This window comes from Candoia aspera, chromosome 2 (assembly GCF_035149785.1).
Source record: "Candoia aspera isolate rCanAsp1 chromosome 2, rCanAsp1.hap2, whole genome shotgun sequence".
NCBI lineage: Eukaryota > Metazoa > Chordata > Lepidosauria > Squamata > Boidae > Candoia > Candoia aspera.
In genome coordinates, this window is record NC_086154.1 from 239,303,558 (window position 1) to 239,331,255 (window position 27,698).

General features: G+C 42.0%; 2 protein-coding genes across 4 annotated transcripts in view; both read left to right on the forward strand.

The window, feature by feature from the left end:
- Positions 1–20,493, forward strand: part of ELOVL7 (ELOVL fatty acid elongase 7) — a 60,243-nt gene extending 39,750 nt beyond the window's left edge. For all 3 annotated transcript variants that reach the window (XM_063295624.1, XM_063295626.1, XM_063295625.1), the window contains exons 3-8: positions 8,184–8,374; positions 9,500–9,580; positions 10,150–10,206; positions 11,765–11,870; positions 17,730–17,866; positions 19,804–20,493. In XM_063295624.1, the coding sequence (XP_063151694.1) occupies positions 8,184–8,374; positions 9,500–9,580; positions 10,150–10,206; positions 11,765–11,870; positions 17,730–17,866; positions 19,804–20,013 (782 nt within the window). In that variant the 3' untranslated portion in view covers positions 20,014–20,493. The remainder of the gene's footprint in view (positions 1–8,183; positions 8,375–9,499; positions 9,581–10,149; positions 10,207–11,764; positions 11,871–17,729; positions 17,867–19,803) is intronic.
- Positions 20,494–22,268: 1,775 nt separating this feature from the next.
- DEPDC1B (DEP domain containing 1B) overlaps positions 22,269–27,698 on the forward strand; it is a 41,307-nt gene continuing 35,877 nt past the window's right edge. Inside the window, exon 1 of the mRNA XM_063295627.1 lies at positions 22,269–22,377. Coding sequence (XP_063151697.1) covers positions 22,330–22,377 — 48 coding nt within the window. The 5' untranslated portion in view covers positions 22,269–22,329. The remainder of the gene's footprint in view (positions 22,378–27,698) is intronic.

Here is a 27,698-nt window from a genome sequence, read left to right on the forward strand (position 1 = left end):
TTCATTCTTAGTATTGTATTTGCATATAGTGTACATAATTGTTTGAAAGTGCTACTTCAGCATGTATTCTTAACACTGTTTTTGAGAATGGGGAGATAGAAATCATACATCTTGAAAAAAATTATAGTTAAGAATTATGCTGGTGCATTAAGCTGAAAATGTAAGAACGATCAATGTAAGAATGATGTAAGTGATCTAACTGGCATGTTATTCCCAGTGAATAAGGTAAGACAGTATAACATTTGTCCTGTTTACTATAAATGTAGCTAAATTCCCACAATCTTAAGGTGCTGACATCTTCTCTCTCAATTCCCACTAGCAACCAATAGTATTCTTTAAGGGGGCAGATTGAGGTGCTGAATCTAACCTGGCATTTTCTAAACTTTCTCCGCCAATGGCCCCATTAAACATACATTCAGATAATGAGGAAGATGACATAATGGAACAAGGAATTTTTATATCCAAAATAGCTAAATATTTTTGTCTTTAGAAGCAAGGGAGTTCACATATTTGGTAAATAAAGCAATGATTATGATTGCATTTTGATATTCCTTGCTATCTCCTTCATTTTTAAAAGCATTTACTGTATAAACTAAATATTTGTCATGTTCACTGTTTCAGTGTGCACTGTACATCGTAACGTTTCACATGCCATGGTGCTGATGCGCGTTTCTGTTTGGGAGGGAGCTGCTGTGAAACCTTGTGCCAAGCTCTGTATCTATGTTCATTTCAATGGAATGTGTTTGGGTTATGTGCTCTGCTTAAGGTCTTTTCCCGCGGACCATCAGAAGCCGTTAGAAGCACCTGGGATTGTGAGCCTGGGAAGATTCTACGGGGGGGAGGGATCTCGTTTGCACCGAAGGTTTTTTAGTTTGCATTTGGCATGCTTTTTCCATTCTCAGCTTTCTTTGTGATCCTGCATACTATTCTTTAATAAATCAGATATCTTTATGATCCTGTTTATGAGTCTGATGGTGTGTTAGAATAGGCAATCCTTACATAAAGCTGAGAATCACCAAAGTTGTACCGTTAGCTCCTACCAAGATTAGTTTCTTGTGAGGGAAAGCAGTTAACGATGGCCAAATCCAAACCCACGACCGGGAGACTCGAGGAGCCGACTGGCTTGATGCCCGAGTCAACAGTCAGGAGCGGAGAACTGAGCATCACCCCAGAACCTTCAGGTTCACGGCAGGATTCGAGCTCCAGTCCTGAGGGAGAGGAATCCGAAGATGGGAGAGCACCAGAGCAACTGGCACCCAGCGAATCGCCCGCAGAGTTGATCACCTGGGCTGAAATGGGAGAACACCAGCCAGGGATGTCCCAGGCATCCTGGATGTATCGGTTCCTGCTGACCCCAAACGTAGAATCTACCATGGTATCCGAAGGGAGACAGTCTAACGTGCAAGGGAGGGAGGAATCTCAAACCCCTGAAAGGCTAAGAGTGGTAGAGGCCAAATTAGAATCGATGGAGTACATGCTAAAAGCCCTGTCTCTGTCATGGGAGTGGGGCAGCCAAGGCGCAAAGGAGATTCCAGCTCCACGCAATCATCCTCCATCCCCTCACCCGGGCCACTAGTGGAGCGGGGCCGGAGACGGCGCCGGGATGAATCTCCACCCCGCAGAGCTCGTCCATCAGTGTCCCCACCCCGAGGCAGGAGAACTACTGTAACCTGGGGCCCAACCACTCAAGCAGCCGCTAATTCAGCTCCAACAGGAGGGGGGGTGAAAGACTTTTCTGTCAAGTTTGACGGGGATCCAGCTAAGTTGTCTTTCTTCCTCACTACTGCTAAAAGTTATATGAAACAGTTTGGACCCTGCTTCCCTTCCGAAGAGGCTAAAATAACTGCCATTGCCACCAAGCTGAAGGGACGAGCGGCTGACTGGTATGTTCAATTAAGTGAGGCTAGCTCCCCTGAGCTTGAGGGTTTCGAGGAATTCATGTGGGCGTTAAAGCTGCATTTTGAGGATCCTCTAGCCAAGGCAAGGGCTAAAAAGGCACTGAAGGATCTTATCCAGGGCCAACTGTCTGTAGCTGATTACACCCTGGAGTTTAAGGCTTTAGCTGGGAAAATCCCCGACTGGTCTCAGTCAACCTTAATAGAACGATTTAAAGAGGGACTCAACAGGGATGTCCTGCGGTGCGCGTTGTGTAGAGACGACCCAGAGACATTGTATGAATGGATCTGTCTGGCCGGCAAGGCTGAGCATGCCCAGCATACCTACATGCAAACCAAATGACCTGAAAAGCAACCAGCCACCATGAGGGGATCCCGAAGTGCCACAACTGCTACCCGGCCAGGCTATAGAGCCTGGGAAGAGGAGAGAGATCAGCATTATGCGAAGGGTCAGTGTCTCCGATGCGGAAAGGAAGGGCACCGAGCAGCTGATTGCCCAAAAGCCAAGGCTGGAGACCGAGCGGGCAAACCACCAGCCAAATCGCCACCCTCATCGCAGTGATGATGGCAGCCAAGGGGGCAGCCGACGCTAAAGAAGTACCCTACTTCTTGGGAGAGGCTGAAGACGACTCTAAGGAGCCAGCGGGAAACGCCAGCCACCTGCCATGAAAAGCGCCTGCGGGCAGGTGGAGGAGGATGGGTGCGAAGATGCTATGGTGAGTGCTGACTGTCCCACTCTAGCAGTAAAAGTGAAATTGGGCTCCCGCACAAAGACTACAGAGGTCTGGGCTTTAGTGGACTCTGGGTGTTCCAGGTGTCTGATTCACCCTGATCTGGTTGCTGCTTTGGACCTGCCTAGCTTTCCCCTCCAGCAGCCTTTGATCTTCACACAGTTGGATGGTTCAACAGCAGGGGGGGCCCAGCGACCCATTTCACTGGAACTGTCGCAATGCAAATGGGCAGCCACCATGAGACTTTAAAATTTATAGTAGCACCCGTTGGCAACCCCTTAGTAATTCTGGGAATTCCCTGGTTGACTTATTGAAGCCCCCATCTAAATTGGGAACACAGAACTCTGACTTTTAAGGATGGGTTTTACCAAGCCCCTGCCGCAGAGAGGGCTTCAAGAGCGGGGGTTGGAAGGGCTGCAATTGCCACGCCGTGCCCTAGTATGGCACGTTTAGAGGGCTTGCCCAATCAATACCAAGATTTTGCAGACGTTTTTGGAGAAATGGAAGCAGATCAGCTACCCCCTCATCGGAAAACTGATTGTGCCATAGAGTTGGTTCCTAACACTCAATTGCCCGAGCCAAAAATTTATCCAATGACTCAGAAGGAGCTTGGGGCATTACGGGACTTTATCAACAAAAATCTGTCAAGGGGGTTTATTGAACCTGCAAATTCCCCAGTTGGGGCCCCTGTGCTATTCCGGGAAAAGAAAGATGGCACGCTTCGACTCTGTACAGACTATTGGGGGTTAAATTCCACCTCGATCTGCAACAAATATCCTCTACCACTAATGAAAGACATGTTAGCCCATTTGTCAAAGGGCAAGATTTTCTCCAAGCTCGACCTTCGTGAAGCCTATTTTCGCATCCACATACGAGCTGGAGATGAGTGGAAAACTGCTTTTAATTACCCATTGGGTTCCTTTCAGTACAAAGTCCTCCCTTTTGGGTTAGCAGGGGAGCCCGGGGTCTTCATGCAATTGATTAATGAAGCATTACATGATTATTTGTTTAAAGGGGTCCTGGTTTATTTGGACGATGTGCTCATTTACACTGCATCCGAGGAGGAACATGAACGCCTTCTCAAACAGGTGTTAAGTAAGCTTAGAAATGCCAAGCTTTATGCCAAGCTTTCCAAATGTGAATATCACCAAACCCAACTTGACTATCTAGGCTATAGGGTATCTGACAAAGGCATTGAGATGGACCCTGAAAAAATTCAGGCAATTCTAAGTTGGGAACGTCCCTGCACCCAGAGGCAACTACAAAGTTTCCTAGGGTTCAGTAATTATTATCGGCAGTTTATCCAGGGATTAGCTGAGATTGCTTTGCCCCTTACTGACTTGCTATGTACCAAGGGTTTGGGAGAGACACGCAAGGTGAAAAACCCTGGGGCAGTGCTGAATTGGACACCTGAATGCCAGGCGGCATTCGAGAAGTTAAAAGCCCTCTTCACTGCTGAGCCTATTTTACAGCACCCCGATCCTGAACGCCCCTTTGTGGTCCAAGTTGAAGCTTCTGACTCCTCAATTGGGGCTATATTGTTACAGAGGGATTCTGACAATCACTTAAAACCCTGCACTTATTTGTCTAGAAAATTTTCTGAAACTGAACACCAGTGGCATGTTTGGGAAAAAGAGGCTTTTGCTGTAAAAGCCACTTTGGAAGCCTGGCGTCACCTCCTGGAAGGCACTAACTGCCCTTTCGAGGTTTGGACCGATCACAGGAATTTGGAAGCCCTCCGCACCCCCCAGCGTCTCAGTCCTAAACAAATTCACTGGGCTCAATTTTTCAGTCACTTTAACTTCCAGTTAAAATTTATTCCAGGAAAGAAAAACTTTCTGGCCGATGCTTTGTCACGTTTACCTCAGGACTCTGACCACGTGGCAGATGTAGTGGGGACTGTTCTTACTGAACCACAACTGGGCTTGGTTGCCGTCACCCGGAGCCAGACCCGTGCACAGGCAACCCCACCCCCAGCCCCGTCTGGTGAAAAATGCAAGTTCCTTGTCAGTTACAGAAGGACTTTCTCCAGGTGCTGAAATCTGACACTTGGTTGCTAGATAATAGAGACAATGTTTCTTTTGAAGACGGTCTAGCGTGGGTGGAACACCGTCTTTATGTGCCTGCAACTTTGAGGGCTGTTTTGCAGCATTCCCATGATGACAAGCTTGCTGGACACTTTAGTTTTGTTAAAACCTTGCATTTAGTTCGCTGTCAATCTTGGTGGCCAACATTAAGGTGTGATGTAAAGGACTATGTTGCTTCCTGTCCTGTTTGTGCCATGTCAAAGCGAAAAGGGGGTAAACCACAGGGGCTTCTGCAGCCAGTGGCCAGCCCATCCCATCCCTGGGACGAGATTTCTATGGACTTTATTGTGGACTTACCCCCCAGTCAGAAGAAAACTGTCATTTGGGTTGTAAAAGATTTTTTCTCCAAACAAGCCCATTTCATTCCATGTGCGTCCATCCTGTCTGCCCCGCAATTGGCCCGCCTATTTCTCATCCACATCTACCATCTCCACGGTAGCCCCTCCCATTTGGTCAGTGACCGCAGGACACAGTTCACTTCCCAGTTTTGGAAATCATTTTTAAAATTGATTGGCACCAAACAGGCCTTGTCCACATCATCGCATCCTGAGACTGACGGATCTACGGAGGTTTTGAACTCTGCCCTCAAAGAATTCCTTAGAGCATACATAAATTACCATCAGGACAATTGGGTGGACTTGTTGCCCTTTGCTGAGGTGGCTTACAACAATGCTGTTCATCAGAGCACTGGGCAGACCCCTTTTCGTGTGGTTTCTGGTCACGACTTTGTTCCCATCCCTGAGCTGCCACAAGCCCCTCCCCAGTCCTGTTCTGCCTCTGACTGAGCTGTTAAGCTAGCTGACTCATGGCCGGTGATTCAACAGGTTTTGGCTGATGCCCAGGCTGCTTACAAGTTCCAAGCTGACAAACGTCATTCTTTGCAACACGATTTCAAAATTGGGGATCAGGTTTATCTTTCTACCAAATTCATCAAGTCCCCACAGCCCTCGAAAAAGCTTGCTCCCAAGTTCATTGGTCCTTTCCCTATTGTTGGTCTTATCAATCCAGTTACTGTTAAGTTGGACCTGCCTCACAATTTGAAACGCTTGCACCCTGTTTTCCATTGCAGCCTGCTCAAGCCTGTCCACCACTCTTCCTGCTGGCATCCCCAACCTCCTCTGCCTGCTCCGATCATGATTGACGGGCAACAGCACTTTGAAGTCAAGGAGGTCGTTGATTCTTGCAAGCTTCGGGGCACCCTCCAGTACCTGATCCGCTGGAAACACTTTCCTCATCCTGAATGGGTGCCTGCTTGCCACGTTAATGCTCCTGATTTAGTTAACCGTTTCCATTTGGCTTACCTGTTAAAACCTTCCCCTTAATGCTTTCTTTCTTTTGGGGGGGCAGTATGTCATGTTCACTGTTTCAATGTGCACTGTACATCGTAACGTTTCACATGCCATGGTGCTGACGCGCGTTTCTGTTGGGAGAGAGCTGCTGTGAAACCTTGTGCCAAGCTCTGTATCTGTGTTCATTACAATGGAATGTGTTTGGGTTATGTTCTCTGTTCAAGGACTTTTCCCACAGACCATCAGACGCCGTTAGGAGCACCTGGGATTGTGAGCCTGGGAAGATTCTACAGGGGGGAGGGATCTCGTTTGTACCGAGGGGTTTTTAGTTTGCTTTTGGCATGCTTTTTCCATTCTCAGCTTTCTTTGTGATCCTGCATACTATTCTTTAATAAATCAGATATCTTTATGATCCTGTTTATGAGTCTGATGGTGTTTTAGAATAGGCAATCCTTACAATATTGTAACAATATTGTTTTAGTGCTTCTGCATTATCACTTACATTCTTCCATGGATCAGTTTTTAGCCACTGGACTGCTGACTGCTGGTGCATTTGGGAAGGTGGGGACTGAAGTAGCAAGTGGGCTACCTCTGACCCTGCTGGCCTTTTGCAAGGCCTTGAAAACCTGGTTTTGTGCCCAGCCTGGGGCCCCAAGTGTGACACACAGCCTGTCTCCTGGTTGTGCTAATGGTGGTTTTTTTATGATTCCTAACTGCTATTTTTATTTTTTTGTATTATATGTTTTTTAAATCTATTTTATTGTAAGCCTCCCAGAGTCACGTGAGATAAGTGGCCATATAAATGAAATAAATAAATACATTCCATTTGACAAGGACCAAAGGCAGGCTTTCTTTTTCCTTTGCTCAGCAGTAGCAGAACATTAAGTGCTGTACTGATAGTAGAGGGATGTAGGCCCTGCTCATGAAAGAACTGAGATATAGAAACTAATCTATATACTAAGAACACATGGCAAAATCTTCCTGAAATAGCTCTACTTCAGAATGCAGAACTAAATGTTCCTGCTCATCAAAGGCTTTCTGTTCATTGAAAAAATAAAACTTCAAAGAGAAAAGTGATCTAGCCTAATATTCTTTGTGGAGGGAGCATTGTGTATAGGAAAGTATGTAGCATTTGTCCTTTGCAATTTAAAACACAGAGCAACATTTGTGGGGATTTTTTTTGGCATTCCCATTAGAGCTGCCGTTCTCAACACAATTGGCCTTGATAGGAATAAGAAGGGTTAGATGGCTTCAGAATCGGGAGTATCCTGGCCAATAGCAAAAGAAAGTTGAAGGATAGGGAACTGATTCTAGATGTCAATATGCAGGATTAAAGAACATTTGGATTCAGAGAGATTGAAATATTACATATAGATTTAATGCAGAGAGCAGGTGCGGAAGTGTGATGAGAGACATAGCATTAGAAGGAAGAATAAAAAACGAATTTATTTCTAAAGTTTTTGAAGAGACACTTTAGATAAGAAAACTAGAGAAGAGATAACCCTCAAAGCCATCCAAATCCAGACATCTTTCTTTCTATCAGATACTGTCTAGAATGTCTTCAGCTTTTCTGATGGTTTTGTCTATGCAACTTTTCCTCCATCTGACATTGGCTGGATTTACATGTTGTGCTAAGTCATAAAGTAACTGTGTGTGATGTGTGAACCTAGTGAATATTCCCATGGTCCTCTGTGATCAGGATTTTCTTGTCCTTGTCCTGATCATTCTCCCCCCCCCCCCCCCAATACTTGGCTCTTACTTATTTTGGCTTTTTAAAAATTGCTATGACTAGCAGATATTGCTAAATTAATAGAATACATTTATGAGGGAGGCAAAAAAAATATTTAAACACTTCTAGTTTAAGACACTTCTAGGATCTTAAGAAAGTTCAAATACTTCTAGTGTCTTCTAGTTATAGACCTCATGAATATAAGATAATTTGAACAATGTTTTTATAATGTTACCAATTATGAGTTTAGCTTTTGTGTAAATGTGAAGCTTTTGTGTATTGTGTATGTGAAGCTTTTGTGTAAAGCAAAAAAGAAACTTAAGGTAAACAGATTTGGGCTCTTGAACAGGTAAACACCAAGCCTAAGTATGCAATCCTTTAGGTTAAGAATATTCTTGTTATTTAAGTCAGAATCTACAAATATTATAATAGTTTTAAATATCTCTTTCCAGATCCACGAGTTGATGGCTACCCACTCATGTCTTCACCTTTACCACAAACACTTATTATTGGAGCTTATATATATTTTGTCACTAATCTAGGACCAAAATTCATGGAGAAGAGAAAGCCTTTTGATTTGAAGCAAATAATGTTTATTTACAACTTTGGTGTAGTGGCTCTTTCAATTTATATGACATATGAGGTAAGTAGAAGATTATTAATCCTTTACTAGTAGGATGTACAAAAAGTGCTTTTTCCCCTTTCCCCAAAATATTAATGGTTTTATGATGTGAACAGAATGATCAGGCTTTGTAGAATGACAATTGCCTACTATTTCCTCTATCTCAGTCAAGCAATAGGTGCTATAGGTACCCCTGGGCATAACAAGCTGGGGCTACTCCAGAAAGCAGTAAGTAGGGCTGGGACAAAAAGGAATTTGATTTCATTTTTACTTAAATAAAAATAAAATTAAATACAGTTTATAGGATTACACCCCAGTCATAATTTAATTATTTCCTTCTTTATTACATTAAAGTGATGATGATATATGAACTCTGGAAACCTCTGGCAGTTATACCCATTGCTTATGAATATTTTTCAATGGGAAAAATATGGGAGATAAATTAAATAAAATTCTCCTTGTTTTAAGTTGCACATGTCCCCTGGTAGCCTAATCTGAGTGTGCTTTTAGCAATAAATGATAATAAGTAGTTATCTTTAAAGTAAAAAAGAACCGTGGCTTGTGTAGCCATTTAATCTGTACTCTGTTCAGATGCTTTCAGAAATTGTGATGCAGCATTACTTACTTGGCAAAGAAAAGAGAGAGAGACAGGCCATGGGCATGCCCACTAAACCCGGTACACCAGATGGTGTCTTCCAAATTCTTTGGACTTCAACTCCTGAATTCTCCAATCAGCTCACTAAAGGCTGTGGGGACTGGGAAATTTTGAGAATTAAATTCTACACATTTTGAAGGCATTATCTGGAAGAAAGTCAGCCTGTTTGTGTACATGCGTTCAGGCTGAGTGCACATATCACACCAAACTATAATAAGGCTTGCTTGTTTGTTTGGGGTTTAATGAATTGTATGAAGCCAGCCATTTATTGTTTTTTCAGTTAAAAAAAAAAGGCTTAGCAAATTTACATATCAAAAGCATTTCCTTGGGGCTGTTCTAGCATTCAGCAATTGTGTGTATGTATGAGCCATCAACATAATGTGTTGTACCTACTAATAATTAACTCTGGTTCCTTCTCACTGTAGTTATTTATGCAATCCAACATTTTAAAAAACTAAATATTACATTAAATCCTTTTCTTCTGCTTCTAGTTCCTCATGTCTGGCTGGGCTACAGGATATACATATCGCTGTGATATAGTTGATTATTCCAGGTCACCAAGGGCTCTCAGGGTGAGTATTGTAATGATACTATTGTAATCTGAATCAGGGCCATCTGTGGTCATTCTACTGTATTGCTTATCCAAAAGCATTGTGGGAGACTGAGTTTGTATAACTGAACAACCAGCCATGAGATAGGAACCAGTCCAGTTGGACCTCTACACAAATTTGGTATAAAGCAGGAGTTGACTTCTCTTTAAGTTTATGGAAGTTTCTAAAATAAACAAGTCTATTATGTAGTTTCATGGCTGCTAGAAGTTGAAAATGACTTGATGGCACATAATCAATCAATCAATCAATCAATCATGTAGCTGCTTTTTCCCTTTGGAGGCTACTCTGAATTCTACTTGCTTCTGTCTCAGGAATAATAATTTGGGAATATTTCAGCTTTTCTACAAAAGTGTTGCATCTCAGTTTGATGCTGTAGTTATAAAACCGCCCAGAGTCCCTCTTTTGGAGAAGATGGGCAGTGATGAAATTTGATAAATAAACTTGATAAATAAATAAAATATTCATCATGCTTAATAAAATGGAGAATTTTCATACAATTTTGAACTGAATCAGTATTTTTGCTTTTATAGATGGTTCATGTCTGCTGGTTGTATTATTTTTCAAAATTCATTGAGTTGCTAGACACTGTAAGTATGATTATATAGTTTAATTAACAAAGTGAATGTCATATACTTCAGGTGTTTCTTTGTATATTGAATATTTTTCATCATTGGAAGTAATGTTACGTTGACTCCACTGGATGGATGAAAACTTTATAAATACTGTAGTCTAATTAGTATGAAAGGATCAGGCAGCTTAGTTTTTCACTTCCCCTCTCTCACTGAGAACGACAGCGTTAAGAACTGCTCATTACTTATTCATAATAGTGATGCTGTGCTTTACTCATATCTCTAAACTTAATTGGTGGAAAGTTCAGTACAGTCTTCAACCTTTGCTCTTCAGATACACTAGGACTGCAAGTCCCAGAATTCCAAGCTATGCTGGCTGGGATTTCTGGGAACTGCACTCTTAATGGAAATTTGCTGATTATTGACCAAATTAGTATTATTGAATACCTCTGGAAATATGCTGCTCTAAATGTAAATTGTAAGTTTATCCGTGGCCTGTAGAGAATATTAGAGTGGGGAAGAAGGCAAAGTCCCATTGTGCAATCAAAAGTCTGTGTTGGAAACCTGTACAGAAACCCAAGAAATTAACAAAATAATTTCTGAAATGGAACTTAAAATTTTGTAGAAAGGATGCATTCAAAAATATTTCAGTCTTCAATGGATCATAACCTGAAAGAACCAATACAGAACAATCATATGAAAAATCTACCTCTTTAATAAGACACAGAAGGATGTAATCTAAACTACATTCCCTTTTGTGTGTGTGTACTCTGTATAGGGACTCTGAAATTTTATTTATTTTTCACATTTCTTCACCGCCCATCTCGACAAACGACTCTGATCAAATGTTGATGCTCTTCCCCTCAGTTCTTGGCTAACAGCTGCTGTGGGCCTTGGGATTCCTTAAAGGAAGAGCACAATATAAAAGCGAGATACAAAGGGATCCAGAACAGCCTTTGGCTTTGATTTAATAGAAGACAATCTTTCCCATTTTTATTTCCCAATCCAGTTATCCAGCCTTATGAAGTTGTTTTGAACTAGAGTTCTGTATCATAGATTTATGGTTCACATGCACTATTCAAGTGTTTGTAGGAGGGCCTGTGGCTCTGTGGTAGGGCATATGGATCACATAAAGGCAGAGAACCTACTGTATAGCTCAGCACATGGAGGGCCACAATTCCCAGCCACACTAGCCTCAATGGCTGATTGGGAGGAATGCTAGAAGTTGTAGATCAACAAAAGTTTATTTATTTATTTATTTATTTATTATTCAAATTTAGTTACCGCCCATCTCCCCCAAAAGTTGTACGTTTGTTAATAGTACTGGGAATGATCTCTGCCAGAGATCCTAGAGAACTACTGATAAGGAGGAGACAATACTTGTTAGAGGGACCAATAGCCTGACTTGGTCTAAATCAGCTTCTTTTATTTTGAACCAATCATTTTGATTTTTGAAGGTGTGCAAAAGTTTATAATTTACTTTCATCTGTAAAATGTAAATCAGATGACAAGCTTTTAAATGTGCTATTCTGACCTTTCTATTCACGCTGCTCATTTTAAATATGATTCATTTCAGATCTTCTTTGTCCTTCGAAAGAAGAAAGCTCAGGTTACATTCCTACATGTCTTTCATCATTCAATCATGCCATGGACCTGGTGGTTTGGAGTCAAATTTGCTGCAGGTAGTCAAAAATTCAAATTCCAAGTTGAAGGTTGCCTCATAAATAAGACAGAGTTTTTGCTGGGTGGGGAGTTGTGTCAGTACCTGGCCAAATCACAAAACTAGATATTCCAGTTCCTTGGTGCATTTGGTCTTTAGGTAGCTTACTTAGCTGTTGAAAGAAGGGCAAACTGCCTTTTTCTGTACCATCTCTAAAAAAGTGCCAGTGTTACAACAATTCTTCAGTAAGTGCAAAACTATACTTTTTAAGATTTCTTACTACGCCTTATTCAGTTCAAATCTTTGAATTAGCCTTGGTATTTATTTTTGTAATTTTCTGTTAATATAATTGCTTAGTGGCTTCTGATTGCTAATTTGTGTTGGGCTATTCTGTAATACTTGAATTCTCTCTGGTGCAAGATCTGTTGTGAGCCAGTCTAGGCCAGCTTTGCTCAGTGCAAGATCCACTAGAATATCTCTGATAGATGACCCTCCAGTTTCTGTCTGAAGGTCTCCAGTGAAGAGACCTTCACTGGAGACCTTCATGTGGCAGTCTGTTTCACTGACTGACAGACAAACACTAAGGAAATTCCTCCTGGTATATAGCCTGAATCTAATTCCTTGTGTTTTAACCTATTGGTTCTGGCCCTGCTCTTTGGGGCCATAGAGATTAAGTCCACTCCCTTTTCTAAATGACAGTCCTTCAGGTATTTGAAGACTGCTATCGTATCTCCCTCAGTTGTCTTTTCTGTTCCCAGACCCTTTATAACCATTCCTCATAGGGCTTGGTTTCTAGACTCTTCATCATCTTGGTATCCCTCCTCTGAACTTGCTCCACTTTATTTTTTGAACCTTGGTGCCCAGAACTGTGCCAAGTAGAGTCTGACCAGAGTACAGTTTTACAGTTATTTCCTGTGACTTCGACTGTGTACTCTTGTTAATGCAGCCTAAGACAGCAGTTGCCTTTTTAGCAGCTGAATCACATTGCTGGCTCATGTTTGATTTGTGATTGACATGGATTCCCAGATACTTTCACACATACTCCTGCTGAGCCAAGGCTTCCCCATCTAATACTTACGCCTTTTATTTTTCCAGATGCAAACATTTTCATTTCTTCCCCATTAAATTCCGTCCTATTCATTTTAGTCCACTGCTCAAGTCTATCTAAAACTTTTTGCATCTTCTCTCCTCCCAGCTTTGTGTCATCTGCAGATTTGATAAGTCTCCCCTCAAATCCCTCATCCATGTCATTGATAAACTTGTTGAACAGCACAGAGCCCAGTGGCACTCTACTTGATACTTCCCTGCAGTGAGCCTTTAATGAGCACTCATTCAGCCAATTGTGAGTCTATCTAATAGTAATATCAGCTAGCCCATATTTTACCATTTTATTAAGAAGAATATCATGAGGCTTTGATGAAGGCTTTGCTAAACACTGTGTCTACAGCATTTCCCTGAGTACTAAGCTAGTAACTCTATGAAAGAAAGTCAGCTTCACAGCCTTGCAGAAACTCAGCCAGGAGATAGTGGCCTACATGGGGGGCACCACTTAGAAGGCCCACTTATGGGGTCCCCCAAGTGGGGTCAGGGCCTTCAGCTGGCCTCTCCCTGATCACACTGGATAGGCAATTCTGGAGCAGGTGGGCTTGAACATATCTAGGCTCCGAGTGACACAGGGCTATGAAAGTAATAACCAGCACTTTGAATTATGCCTGGAAAAGAACTGGCAGCCAATACAGCTCCTGGAGTATGAGTGTTACATGGACAAATTTAAGGGTGTGTGCACCAAAATCTCTTCCTCTTTAGGTAGAACTCATCCTGATCTGCTAAAGGCAGTGTTCTCCAGTGCACCTTAGAAAAAACTACAGGTAGTCCTCGCTTAATGACCACAATTGGGACCAGAATTAAGCTGCTAAGTGAAGTGGTCATTAAGTGAATCCAATCTGATTGCACGACCCTTTTTGTGGTGGTCATTAAGTGAATCACCATAGGTGTTAAGTGAACCACATGGTTGTTAAGCATATCATGTGGTTCCACATTGATTTTGCTTGCCAGAAGTTGACCAGAAAGGTCAGAAATGGGGATCATGTGATGATGTGATGCTGCAATGGCCATAAATGTGAACTGGTTGCCAGGTGCCCAAATCGTGATCATGCAACTGCGGGGATGCTGCATAAGTCATTTTTTTTTCTAGCATTATTGTAAGTCTAAATCATCACTAAACAAATGGTTGTTAAGTGAGGACTACCTGTATCAAGATGAGATTTGAAGATAATGAAGAATGCAACCTTGCTTACTGCACTGCCTACCACAATACAAAAAGAACACAGTAATTAATTTATGGAATAGGAGACCATTTGCTTTCAAGAACAAAAAATAAAGCAAGTGGGGTGGTATTAGGTAGGCAGCTGTTGCCCTCCTGTGGAGGGAGATACAGCCAAAACTGTAGGACCTCCAAAATCTGGAGGACAACTCTGTGGGCAACTTTTGTGAGCAACAGTCCCCTTCACCATATTGCCATGCACTCTCTGAAATGTATGGCAGGAATCAGTTAGAATTTGTGCCATAATAAGTCTGTTAGTCTTTTAGATGCCATAACTGGCGATTGGTTTTTAGCAGCAAAATGTTGGGAACATTTCCTTTGACTTTTCCTTCAGTCTGTATTACGACACCGTGCACCTAAAGTAGATAATTGTAAAGTAGATAATTGTTCAGCAGCTGAATATTTTGGTAAGTTGATGCTGCAACAGGCTTAAATAATGGTTTGTCATCAGAGCCACTTGTGTAATTTAAATATATTTGCTGAACAAGCTCCCATGCAAATTGTTTAGGCACTGTTGCTTAACACTGCTCCAGTTTTAGCTTGCTGTAGATTGTGCTCTTGGCTTCTGGTGTATTACTTCCCTCACCTGACAGATGATCTAATTAAAAACTGCAGAAAAAGAACTCCATGCAGTTTCTGTTATTGCACTTTGAGTATATCGGATATGGATTTTTATGTGTCAAACAGCAGTACTAGACATTTTGAAAACTTTTTCAAACCTGCAGCAGCCATTCTTCAGGCATAACCATAATCTGTTTACAACATGTTCAGCCCAAATCACTGATTCCAAACATTGGCTGTTCTCCCAGTCTTGATGAAAACTACTTAATGATTATTCCCCATTAAATAATGGCAACCCAATGCCAGTTCTCTGGAACTGAGAAGCTACTTCATCCTGGATCCAAAGACATTCAACAATCACTTCCTTAAAAAAAAAAACTTGAAATGGCTTCATAATTAAAAGTCCAAATGCAATGAGACATGGCTACATTTGGATGCTGTAGTTCCCCTGTAGAGATAAAATGGGAAACAGTGGTTAATTAGAATCTTCCTAGTGGATGAATGGTAGAGAGAAATGAAAATTGAGAAAAACAAGGTTACTATAACTGACTGAAAATCAGCCAAAGCAGGAATGGAGAACAGTGATGTAAAATAGGATGGAGGTGGGGGAAGAGGAAGAGATGGAAAACAAAAAGAAAAATGCTTTTAATTGAAATACAAAACAATGGAAACAAATGCAAATAAGCCTGGATCTATTCCCAATTATATGCCAGTTTTTTTAAAATTGCTATTTGCATATTGTCATGTAAAGATAACAAGTGCTCAGAAATAGGCAGAGATCTGCTTGCAAACCATGGCTTTGCCTGTTATTGTATCTGGAGGTGTGCACAATATGCTAACTACCTGCAATTTAAGATGTACAGACTGTACATTCTGGGGATTGGGTTTAAATTCCAAAATCAGCTCTTTGTTATGTTTGTTTGTCTCTTCACACACTGTTCATTATTTACGAGATATTGTAGTTACTATTTTTGCATGTGAAAGTAGTAACTGGAATAAGGCTTGGGAAACCTGGTTCAAATTCCCATTCTGTCATGAAGCTCCCAAGAGGATGTTTGGCAAGTTTCTCAGCCTCATGGCCTTAAGGCTCTGAGGGGCCTGTCCCACAGGTCCAGCGGAAAGGGCATGCTATGGGATCTGTTGACTAGGCTCTACATTTGGCAGGTCCTAGGCAGCGCGCTTTATGGCATATCCTCCCCCCCAAAGTGAAGATGGCTTTTATCCTTTTTGATGTTCCAGAAGTCCCTCAAAACCTGGTTGTGCCAACAGGCCTGGGGAGCTCAGGGGACAGGTGAAACATTGAGGAGGCTCCATTATTATTAACATCTGCTCTTCGCCCAATATATATATATATATATTCTTTTCGCTTTGTGTTCTTTATAATCTTAAAGTTTTTAATAATAATGCCAATAGTTTTGTATATATTGTTTTTTTACTTTATTGTACAGCACCCAGAAGCACTTGTTTGTGAGATGGCTGGCCATATAAATTTGATTAATAAATAGATAACAGTATGCTCTTTTGAATACTGTATACCTTATCTCTGCATCTGATGTACATGTATTTTTTTTCTGTTATTCTTCTGTTGATGTCAGTGGTCTTGTGAGCAGGAGTATATGGAAAAACTCCAAAATATTGAAATAATTATTGAGATATTGCCTTATCAGTTAGATTTAGAATGCAAAAATGAATCTGAATGCAAAAATCTAGTTTACCTCACCATTTCATATTATGCTTTGGCTGGGCCACTCTCTGTGTCTAGCTCCACTGCAACTACTCCACCCCTCAAAAGCCCCACCCAGTCTAATTTACCAGAAGGTTACAGAAAGGATAAATCAATACGCAGCTCTAAACTCTTTGGGAGGAGGCAAGATAATGACGTAGTAATACTTGCAAGTCTCCAGTTTCTCCATTCAGGCTTTTGGGTTAGATAAAATAATTGTATCAGGTTCATGCAGTTTGCTGCGTTACTCACTTCTGCATCATTGTTTTGTATTCTAGTGCATTTTTGTATGATCTTATATCATCTACTGGCCCCTATGACTATCTTTACATATCAAGAACTAGAATGGCAAACTCAAGGCTTGTGGGATCTGTTTTGTTCTTACGTCAAAAACCTGAGAACCAGAACTAGGTTAGGTTCTGAATACCAGAACTAAACAGTCCTTTTACTTAAATCCAATCTTGGTTATCCCCAGCTTTCTTCAGTTCATTAGTTGAATGAGAGTTACTTTGCTGCTGCTGCTGCTGCTGCTGCTAAATAGAGAGCCTGATCAAGCTAATATCAAGAGGGTGTCCAGCTGAATAATTGCTGCTCTTGTGAAGTTCCTTCTTAAATCAGCATCTTCCTTAGCATTACTCTGGGGATGCAAAGTCAGTTTGTTTGCAAGTGATGATGGTGCTGGTACAAATTGATCATCCATCCATTCTTTTTAGTAGCAACCTCTAACCAGGTGCCCTCCAAATGGGTTGGAATTATAATTCCCAGAATTCCTAATCAGTATCTATGTATGTGGTCACAAGGAGTTGAAAATGACTTGATGGCACATAATCAGCCATCATGCTGAGCGCAAATCCTGTGCGTTGTGATCAGGCTTTATCTGGAGGGCACCACTTTGGGAAGTTTGCACTATAGCATTGCATGTAGCTTTTGCCACAAAGAAATTTTATTCTAAATGGCATCCACCCACTGCAGCAGCAAACAGGCTAGTTCATACCAGGTGTTAGGATAAAATGTGCTTGGTTAGTTTGTAGCTCAGAGTGATATATGAACCCAGACAGCTGGGGTAATTCAATAAACTCTGGATTAGTTAGCTATGCATTAGCCTGTCATAAACACAACTACAGTAGGAACCCATGAAAACAGGAGTGAAGTATATTGTTGGATTTTATTATTTCCATGTTTCTCTGATTTGTCTTGACTGTGATATGCTCTGGACCGATAATAAAATTTTGATGAATACATGACTAAGACAGATCTTGCTTCCCTTTCTACAGGAGGTTTAGGAACATTCCATGGAATGCTAAACTGTATGGTTCATGTGGTCATGTACACCTACTATGGACTTTGTACGCTGGGGCCAGCATATCAAAAGCACCTGTGGTGGAAAAAACATATGACAACTATACAACTGGTAAGTAACTTTGAATGGAAGTACAGAAAAAAATAGGCTTAGATTTGAATGATTTATATTTACAAGAGATAAGCAGGCATGTTACAAAGTTGTGAGCTAGCTAAATTGATCACATTTTCCACTCTATTGCTATCATACAGCCTGACTTTTCTCAAAAAGAGGATTATATAGTGAGTGTAAGATTATCTGTGTTAACAGATGTTATTTATTTATGATTCTGGGCATCTAACAAAGATTCAGAAAACCATATAAAAGAAAATGATAGAATAATAAAGCAATAAAATAAAACATACTGCTGGGGGCAAGGCACAAACAAGAATTGTAAAGTTACAGTAGGGTCATATACCATCCTGGGCTAGCATCTAAGTGAAAAACTAGGTCTTCAGGGCCTTCTTAATGGCCAGGGGAATCAGGGCCAGCCAAAATTTAGGAGGGGGATGCTGATCCATATTATGCTTTCCTGGTTTTTTATTATTAAATCTGAGTCTTCATACTTTACACCTAGATGCTTGAAGGAGGATATAGTTTGTCATTTGACTATGTGTCTTACTGAGCAGATGGGAGCACTTTGCCAACTTTGTCTGGACTCAGAAGCTAAGCAGGCCAAGCCTGGTTAGGAATGGGGCAGTCTGTGAATATTATGAGATGGGGTCTCCAGGGAATTCCATGGCAGAAGGATACATAAAGAAATTGAAAAAAACTCCTGGAAAATAGTGCAAACCTCTTCCACACTAGGATCAGGATGTGCTCATGAGGTTGATTCACCTTGAAGACTTCACCTCCTTGGTGTTCCTGCATGCAAATTTTTCTGAGTGCACCCAACATAAATTAGTGTATTTTCCTTTGTTAATATGTGCATAATCAATACATTGATTAATTTTCTCTGAAATTCATAGACGGAAGATCCTTTTGCATAGCCCTTTCGTTACTCATAAGGCAAACCTCTTTTCATATGTTAATCATTGTTGCTATAAATCCTTCCTTGGTAAACTTGAATCTTATATCACATTTTAAAATATTTCTGCAAAAGAATATTATTTATATCAGTTAATTATTATATCCTATCAAGTCTAGTCTTTAAAAACATCTTGAATTCAGTTATCTTTGAAAGAAAACATTGGTAGGAACAAATTTAGGGCTAGAGAATTGGTGTAATCCCCAGCATATGGAAATACTGGTTTTAATGGACAAATGGGGGGAAAGGATGACCATTATTTATAAATGTTGGTTAAATATGAAAAAAAACATTGCCATGGTAATTTATGCCTTCTGCATAATGGCGTCATGTATTGCAAATAACACAAATTACAAATTACAAAAACAGATAAAATTTGGTCCAAAAATGCATTAAAGTTTTAGTATACTCCTGGGAACCTTTTCAAGAAAAGGTTGCTTTACATTTAACAGAACTATTTTTAAATGTAGCTATTACGAACAAGCGTGGGGAACATTTCTCTTTCTGTTGAGGATTGCCAGGAGTTATCTGTTGGAAGGTATGTTGTGGGCAGAGCTGAAGCAAGCAGTAGGTGGAAGCAGAGTCCAAAATGAGTGAGAACAGAGCTATCTGCGATGGTGGGGGGCTGATTGAAGCCCTGCCCCTTTGATGCATGTACAAAGGAGCAGGTCTTTAATCACACAGTCACAGCCACCACCTTGGCTTGTTGTCCCCTTCCTTCAAATGCCCCAGGTGGGAATACTTGTTTTCTTGTTGACACTTCCCTTTCTCTTCCTGATACCCTCTTCTAAGTGTTGGGCTGTACAAAGGGACACAAATTACTTACCACAGCTCTAAACTGATTTTGTACATATGTGTCCTGAAATGTAATAGTGGGCCTCATGGAATTATTTGGATTTCAGTTTTCTTCTTAACTCTGCCTTAATTCTTCTTCTTTGCTTGATTTAAAGCCAAGAAGTAATATCTTGTGTTCTTTGTCCAGGTGCAGTTCATTTTGGTCACAGTTCATATAGGACAAATCTACCTCATGGATAATTGTCCATATCAGTATCCTGTCTTCATGTTCATCATTTGGATTTACGGCTGTTTCTTTTTAATCCTGTTTTTACATTTTTGGTACAATGCTTACACCAAGGGCCTGCGTCTTCCAAGACAAATGCAAAATGGCGCTAGCAAAAACAAAAGTGAATGAAGGGCTCAGCTACAAAACTCAATGAGTTCTTCAACTTGCAGTACTTGACAATCAAGAGGCTTCAGCGTACAACACACTGGATATTTTATATATGGTTTTCCAGGACAGGAAAATATATTTTATTATAAATTATTTGGAATTTAATCTTGATGTGAGGAGAAGTAAAAACTACTAATTACAATCCTCAAATTTCAGCAAAAATGTACATATTGGGAGAAATGTATGCATCAAAAAACCAAATATTTAATGGCACTCTTAAATGCTCATGTATACTCATTATGGAAATGAAGTGTGTTTGATAAGTAAACAATAATACTTTGAACACTGATGTGGATACATTTGTTTTAACTGGATCACAGGTTCTTTCAGCCACTTTTAACTGAAATGGAAGAGTTTCCTGGATGACATAAACCTCATTGTTAATATATCTATCAACTTTGTTTTATACAACTGTACTATATTAAAAACTATGATTCATAAGTCTTCAAAAACAATTTGAATTTTTCAAGTGTCTTAGGGCTTTAATAATGGGATGGTTTGGAGGAGGCAGTGGCACCCACAGGGGGAGGGGGGGAAAGAAAAACAAAGAAAGTACAGAAATAGGAGGAAAATATAAGAAGGTGACTTCCAACCTTCTCCAACCAAGATTTTGCTGAATGTCTGTGAGAGCAGCCTGCACGTATATGCTGAAAATAAAAACTAACTGGGTGACTTTGAGTCACACATTTGGTGTGTCTTGGCCCAACCCACCTTCCAGTTGTGGAGATAATATTAAAGGAGGTCCCATCAACTACTTGGTCTTGGCTGATCTGATCTCAGAAAAGCTGAGGAAGGTCAGTTCTGGTTAATGCTTGTTATTACACCACTAGGAAATCCTAGGGAGGTAGACTAGACTGAGAAATTAAAAATAAAGATTCCCCAGAGAAGGTAATGGCAATTTATTTCTGCATTGTTCCCAAGAAAACTATATGGATGTGGAGGCAAGCATGATGTGAGGGTGTCTTTTTTGTTTTGACCTTTCAGAAAAGTAGGATGTAAATGCAGTAATGTGGCAATGCACTGAACTGTAAGTTGTAACCTGCTAAGCCAAAGATCAGCTAGGATTAATTTATATATGTGAGAAGCCATATAACAGAAAGAGCCATACTGGAGTTTTTTATTTGGAAAGCCAGATCAGGTTCCTTTATGGCTGGATTTGTAAAATGATGCACCTATGCTTGGTAAAATACCACGATGTTTTAAAGGAAAGGTCAGCTACACACCTTCTTCAGGAACCAAATCAAGCTTTCTAGGGAGTGTGCTGGACTGAAAGCACCACAGCAAAAGCTCAATCTTCATCCCTGGGAAAGGCTATTGGCAGTTAATAGATCCTAAATCAGGTTGAAAGAGAACTGCACCTTTAGCTGATCTGAAATTCAGTTTTACATTTACATCAGCTCTTGCCTAGTTTCAGTTTTTCCTGCTGTGTTTGACCCAGGGACCCTGGCCCACACTGAGCCGCCTTGACTACAAATCCCACAATATGTAAACAGGGTCTGAGATACTATTTGCAAGTTGTGCCCGTTGTAATCACTTGATCTACAGGGCTCGGTGATTTAGGGAAACTGATGGAGATATAGTAATGAAGCAGAGAAACGAAAGGCTCTCATGTATTAACCCATGATTTTGTAAACCATGGTTGAGCAAGTCATAATTAGCTCAGATCCCACCAAGGTAAGCTGAGGCTTAAGGCGCTGCGGCCGTGTCACGTGGCTTCTTCCATTCTTATCTTGGCTAGGCTTTGTGCCACGAACGTGAGGCAATTTAGGGACACTGCACCGTCATTATAATGGGAAGGGGTGGAATTCTTCCAAGCACTGCGATCACGCAGTAGTGATTTGAGCAGGAACCCATTGAAGCCCACCCAGCAGCGTCACCTGCGTGCAATGCAAAGAAGAGACGGCAGAACAAGTGTACAACGGCATTGCCCCTAAAAATCTCAGGTAATCCGACTCCCATCCATTTTATCTCGCTGCCGCCCAGCGATTGACGGAGGAAGAAGACCAACGCATTGAGCGTTGTCGGTAAAATACACCTCTAGCGTTTCTAGCAAAGAGCTTTTGAGGCCGAGGAGGGAACGCAGGATTCTTCTTTTTTTAATGAGCAGAGTACGAGGGGTTTCCGCCAATCGGCTAATTCCGAAGTATCATGTGATCTAGATTTAGTCCAATCAGAATGCGGTAGTCTCTGATTCAAAATTTCTTCCGAAGATTCAGTGCTGTGTCCGTCGGTCGCCGTGGAGACGGACCGTGGAGTTTTGTCTTCTCGTGGCGGCCGATGGAACCTCGACTCGTGGGCCCCGGGCCCTACCGAGCAACTCGGCTGGTAAGTAAAGCACAGGCTGTGCTTGTTTTCGGGAGGCTTTCTAGCAGTTTCTGCCTTTTTTGTCCCTGAAGATCAGCGAGGAATGCACTCTGCACGTGATCAGGAACCCTTCCCCCTTCAAAGACTCTTGGTATAGCATTCCTAAGTCTTAAATAAAATCCTGCTTGGGAACCTGAGCGTAGACGCTGTAAGTTTAACGTAGACAGAATCGTTGGTAATTGACTACAGTTCAGGTGGTCTGGCTAACAATTCTGTGCAGGGTGAATGATCTGAAATTGGCAAAAAGCGTATTCGTATGCATGGTGAACTTCAGTCCCCGTAATTTGCAGTCAGTTGGGAATTCGTCTAGCAGATCTCGGCAGGTGCTGCATTGAAGAAGTCTGGTATTTCGTATATGCTGAGCTATTTTAGGAAAGATTGCACTTCTCCACGGTCTCTAGCAGAAATAGGTATTTCATATAAACTACGGACATTTCAGCTGGGAATGCTGGGATCTCCTGGATTCAAAGGTGATTCTGTGCCGCTGAACTATGATCTTTCCTTACCTACCTGTTTAGGTGCCTGATTCAGCTGTGCTTCAACTTCAAGTGTACTAATATATATATAGGGTTAGTTGGTACCACCTAGCTTGAAAAGCTAAGCCTGGTGGATCTGCTTAATTTGTAATGGGAGACCACCAGAAAATCATGGGGTGGCAGCCTGGACAGGGAAGGACAAACAAAAAACTTCCTGGAAGAAGGCACCTGCATACTGTTGCAAGAAAACTACAAGTTCATGCCAGTGCATTTGGGTATTTTAATACGTATTTGTTTGGCTATTCTTTTAATGCATACAAAAGTACTGTTTAGGTATACAGTACTGTTCTTTCTGAGTTGTAGCCAGAGCTTGCATGACTGCTTCTGTATCTGCAAGACAAAATCTGCCACATCCTGGATCCTCACCCATCTCAGGGTAGCATTCAAGAGGTTAGGAAAAGACCCTGTGACCAGAGTACCAAAATTGGGAGAGTAAGCACTAGCTAGCTGTGACAAAAGTATAGTTTCACAGAAAACTGCCTTAAACTAAGCCCTTGGCTTCTCTAACATGGTAATTTTTACACTGGCTGACATGAATCTGTAGAGTTCCAGGCAGAAATATTTCTGGGCCCTACCTGAACATTTCAGAGATTCAGTCTGAGGTATTCCGCAGGCAAAACAGAGGTCTACGTAAGAGCTGCTCATCTTTGTTTTATGCCTCATCACCATCAAAACTGAGCTGTATTTTCTTCTCTATATACCTAGCATCCATAGCTTCATAAATAGATTTTTACTGTGCAGCTGAATGTGGTGTTAAAGCCTTGAGTGGGCTGTATCATTTTACTCTGCAGATATGAGAATACTTTTCCAAGTATATGATACTAATAAAAGAATTTCCTGCTATTAGAAATATATACCACAGATTAAGACTAAGGTACAGCCTTTCTTATTGATAAGTTGGGACTTTTCTTTTAGCTAACATGTGGAAATATTTTGCATCCAACAAATGGTGAGTTATTCAGTATTCCATGTTTAAACAAACAATGGTCTTGTGTAATGTTAAATCTAGCCAGGGCACTGAGTCATTAAGTGTTTGCTGGGGTGGTAGTGGTCTTTTGATGTGTTATACAGTCCCAGCCGCTCTGTTTTATTTAATAACCCATGATTAAAACATTGTAGATTAATGCAGTGTATGAACCCAGCTTGTGTTTTCATACAGACCTTGGAACAGTTTGAGAAAAAACTTCCTAGTTTTCTATAATGAGACTTTATCATCAACATTACTCCTGAATTGAATTTTAACCCCCTGCCCCAAGTGTAAATAAATACACAGGCATATACATACACACTCGATGGAGATAGGGCCATCTGGGCTGCAAACTTCCTGATGGCCACTAGATAGCAGGAAAGAGTGGCAGATATGGCAGCTCCAGAAAAAAAATAATGCAACTTTGCCATAGTCGCCACAAATGTTATTTATAATGATGACTTCCATATAAAGTGTAAGGAACAATATTATTTATTTATTCAATTTATATAGCCGCTCAGCTCAGACCAGAGACTCTGGGCGGCTAACAATAATAAAAACAATCAAACAATACAAAAAATTAAATACAGCCAAGAGATCTTAAAAACCATTGGTGTCAGCACAACCATGAAATAGGGCCCTTCACACACTCGGAGCCCCAGGCCTGGGCAAAAAGCCAGGTCTTCAAGGCCTTCTGAAAAGCCAAAAGGGTCAGAGCCATCCTAATCTCAGGAGGGAGGATGTTCCAGAGGGCAGGCACCACAGCAGAAAAGGCTGTCCCTGCCAGCCAACATTCCTTGGCTGATGGGACCCGGAGCATGCCCATCCTGCCGGACCAGATTGGACAGGCAAAAACAACTGGGAGAATACAGTCCCTCAGTCCCATGAAGGGCTTTAAACGTGACAACCAGCACCTTGAATTGTACCCGGAAACACACTGGCAACCAATGCAGCTCCAGAAGCAGTGGTGTTACGTGTGCCAAGTAGCCGAGTAGAGTAAAATTGGTGTATCTGGTGCACAACCCGAAGGTGTGCAAAGGCCCTCTTAGCCATGGCTGCCACCTGCTCTTCCAGCAGGAGCTGTGAGTCCAAGAGGACCCCCAGATTGTGCACCGGGTTCATCTGGGGCAGTGCCACCCCATCCAGAACCAAAGATGGAAAAACCTTGGTACTGGGAGGCCCAAATACCCAAAGCCAGTCTTGCTTGTGTTGAGCTGGAGCCCATTGCGCCCCATCCAGGCCCCTACAACCTCCAGGCCCTGAGATAGGGCAACCACGGCATCACTTAGACGGCCCGGGGAGGAGATATAAAGCTGGGTATCGTCAGCATACTGATGATACCTCACCCCAGACCGTCGGATCACCTCACCCAGCAGCCTCAGTAGATGTTAAATAAGAGGGACGAGAAAACTGAGCCCTGCGACACCCTACATGATAGGGGCCGTGGGCTGGATCTCTTCCCTCATACCAACACTGACTGAAACTGGCCCCGGAGGAAGGAGGAGAACCAGTGCAACACTGTGCCACCCACCTCCAACTCCCAAAGCTGGTCCAGAAGGATACCACGATCGATGGTATTGAAGGCTGCCGAGAGGTCAAGTAGAGCAAGGATGGAAGCAGTGCCCTCGTCCCGCTCCTGCCAGAGGTCATCCAAGAGCGCAATCAATGCCATCTCAGCCCCATATCCCAGCCTGAATCCTGACTGAAAGGGGTCCAGATAATCCGCTTCATCCAGAGCCCTTTGAAGTTGCTATGCGACCACTTTCTCAATAACCTTCCCTAAAAAGGGGAGGTTGGAGACTGGACAAAAACTATCCAGGTTGGTTGGGTCGAGTGATGCCCCTTGAAGAAAGGCCACACCACCACCTCCTTAAGAGCCGGTGGGATCACCCCCTCCCTCAAAGAGGAATTAACCACCACCCAGACCCAATCACATGTCCTCTCCCAGGCAGCCTTGACCAGCCAGGAGGGGCATGGATCTAACCCAGAAGTGGCCGAACTAACAGCTACGAGAACCCTGTCCACTTCCTCAGGTTCAATGGGCTCGAACTCCTTCCAGGTAACCATGCAAGACTCAGAACCCGTAGCTCCCACTGGCTTTCTGGCCAGCAAACACAATTAAAATAAAATAAAAACAATTGCAAACATTACAAAATATTACAAAATACAGATATGATTATTTGGACTTTCCAGATGTTTTGGGCTTCTGCTCTTATCAGTCCTAATTGCTATGGAGAGTGAGTAGGGATTATGAAAACTGTAGTAAAAACATGTTGCCTCCTCTGAGCTATTAGGGAGCGTTATTCTCCTTCCTCTGCAAAAAGAAACCCACCTTAAGTCTTGCATGCCCTATAAGAACAAAGAAGCAGATCTGTGCAGGTGGTGAAGGGGATCAGTTTTTCTCCATACTTTTTATCTCTTACCAGCATAATGGAAGAGGATGTAAGTTTTTAAGATAAACCAATATAAAATTAATGGTCAATATTTAAAAAAGCATGATTGAGAATTTCAGTACGAAATCACTATGCCACAGTTTTGTGCTCCTAATTATGTACACTGATAATTCTTATAGTGCTTGTGGTTAATAATCTCTCCCCATATACAAGTGCTCTCTTTCTCCACTCTGTTAAATATTTTTATTTAAGCAATTATATGCAGCCTTTCCAAAATGTTCAAGGTATATAACCGATGAAAAGAAGTACTGTATATAAATTAATAATATCATTAAAATGTAATTAAGATGCTATAGAAAACTAACATTGTATGTTAGAAGGTGTCATAGATCTTTAAAGTGATCCATTTTGTCTCACATTCCAAGGGCTAACCAGATGCTTACGAGAAGCTCAAAAATGGTACACAAGCACAGTAGCACCTTTTTGGTTTATGTTCCCAAGAAACTAATGCTCAGAGGCATATTGCCTCCAATTGTTGACATAACTACCATCACAACTGGTATATTGTCTTCCAAGAATTTGCTAATCATAATTCAGTTACCATCTACCAAGAACCATCAATTCAAAGGGGGGGGGTGCCTCCGCGGCAGAGCGCCCATCTCAGGATTTCTGGCTGCAAGCCCACTTTGAAGTAATCTTACTGATTTCTGACCAGTCCATACCTTTTCCGGCAAGAGCTTTGAACTCCATGGCATACTCCGCCACGGTCCTTCCCCCTTGCCTAAGTTGCTGGATACCTGTCTTCGCCCTCATCTTGTCAAGTGGGTCCTCGAACCAGTCTCTCAGTGCCCTCATGAAGTCACGCAGGCTGTTCAGCTCTGGGGCCATGGCATCGTGCAGTTGCACAAACCGCAGATCCCCGGAGTCTGGCACCTACCTGGCTCACTTTCTTGTACTCAGTGGGAAAGCAAGACCTATATTCCTTCATGTATATGGACATGTTGGTCAAGAAGAATGCCAACTGTTGTGGGTCTCCATCGAGCTTAACTTGTATGTCCTTCGGGGCCGCAGCCGGTGTCGCCCCGCTGGGCAGAGCTCTCCCCCAGTCGTCTTGGCTCTCTGGGTGGCCTCCACTCCGCTGGCGCCTCACTGGGGATTTGAAATCCCAGGTTGGGGTTAGGGTACGCCGTCTTCCTCATGATTCCGGCGACGCCACTCTGGATAGCTGAGTTGAGATTTCTGCCAAGGGGTACGCCATGGTCTCCAGGGTTCTCAATACCTGCTGCAACACCACTTCCGTGGCAGACATCCTCACCTCCAGGCTCTGCATTTCTTGCGGAGTTCCATTGGGGTCTGGTATGGTCCCATGCGACCCCGGACTCTGCA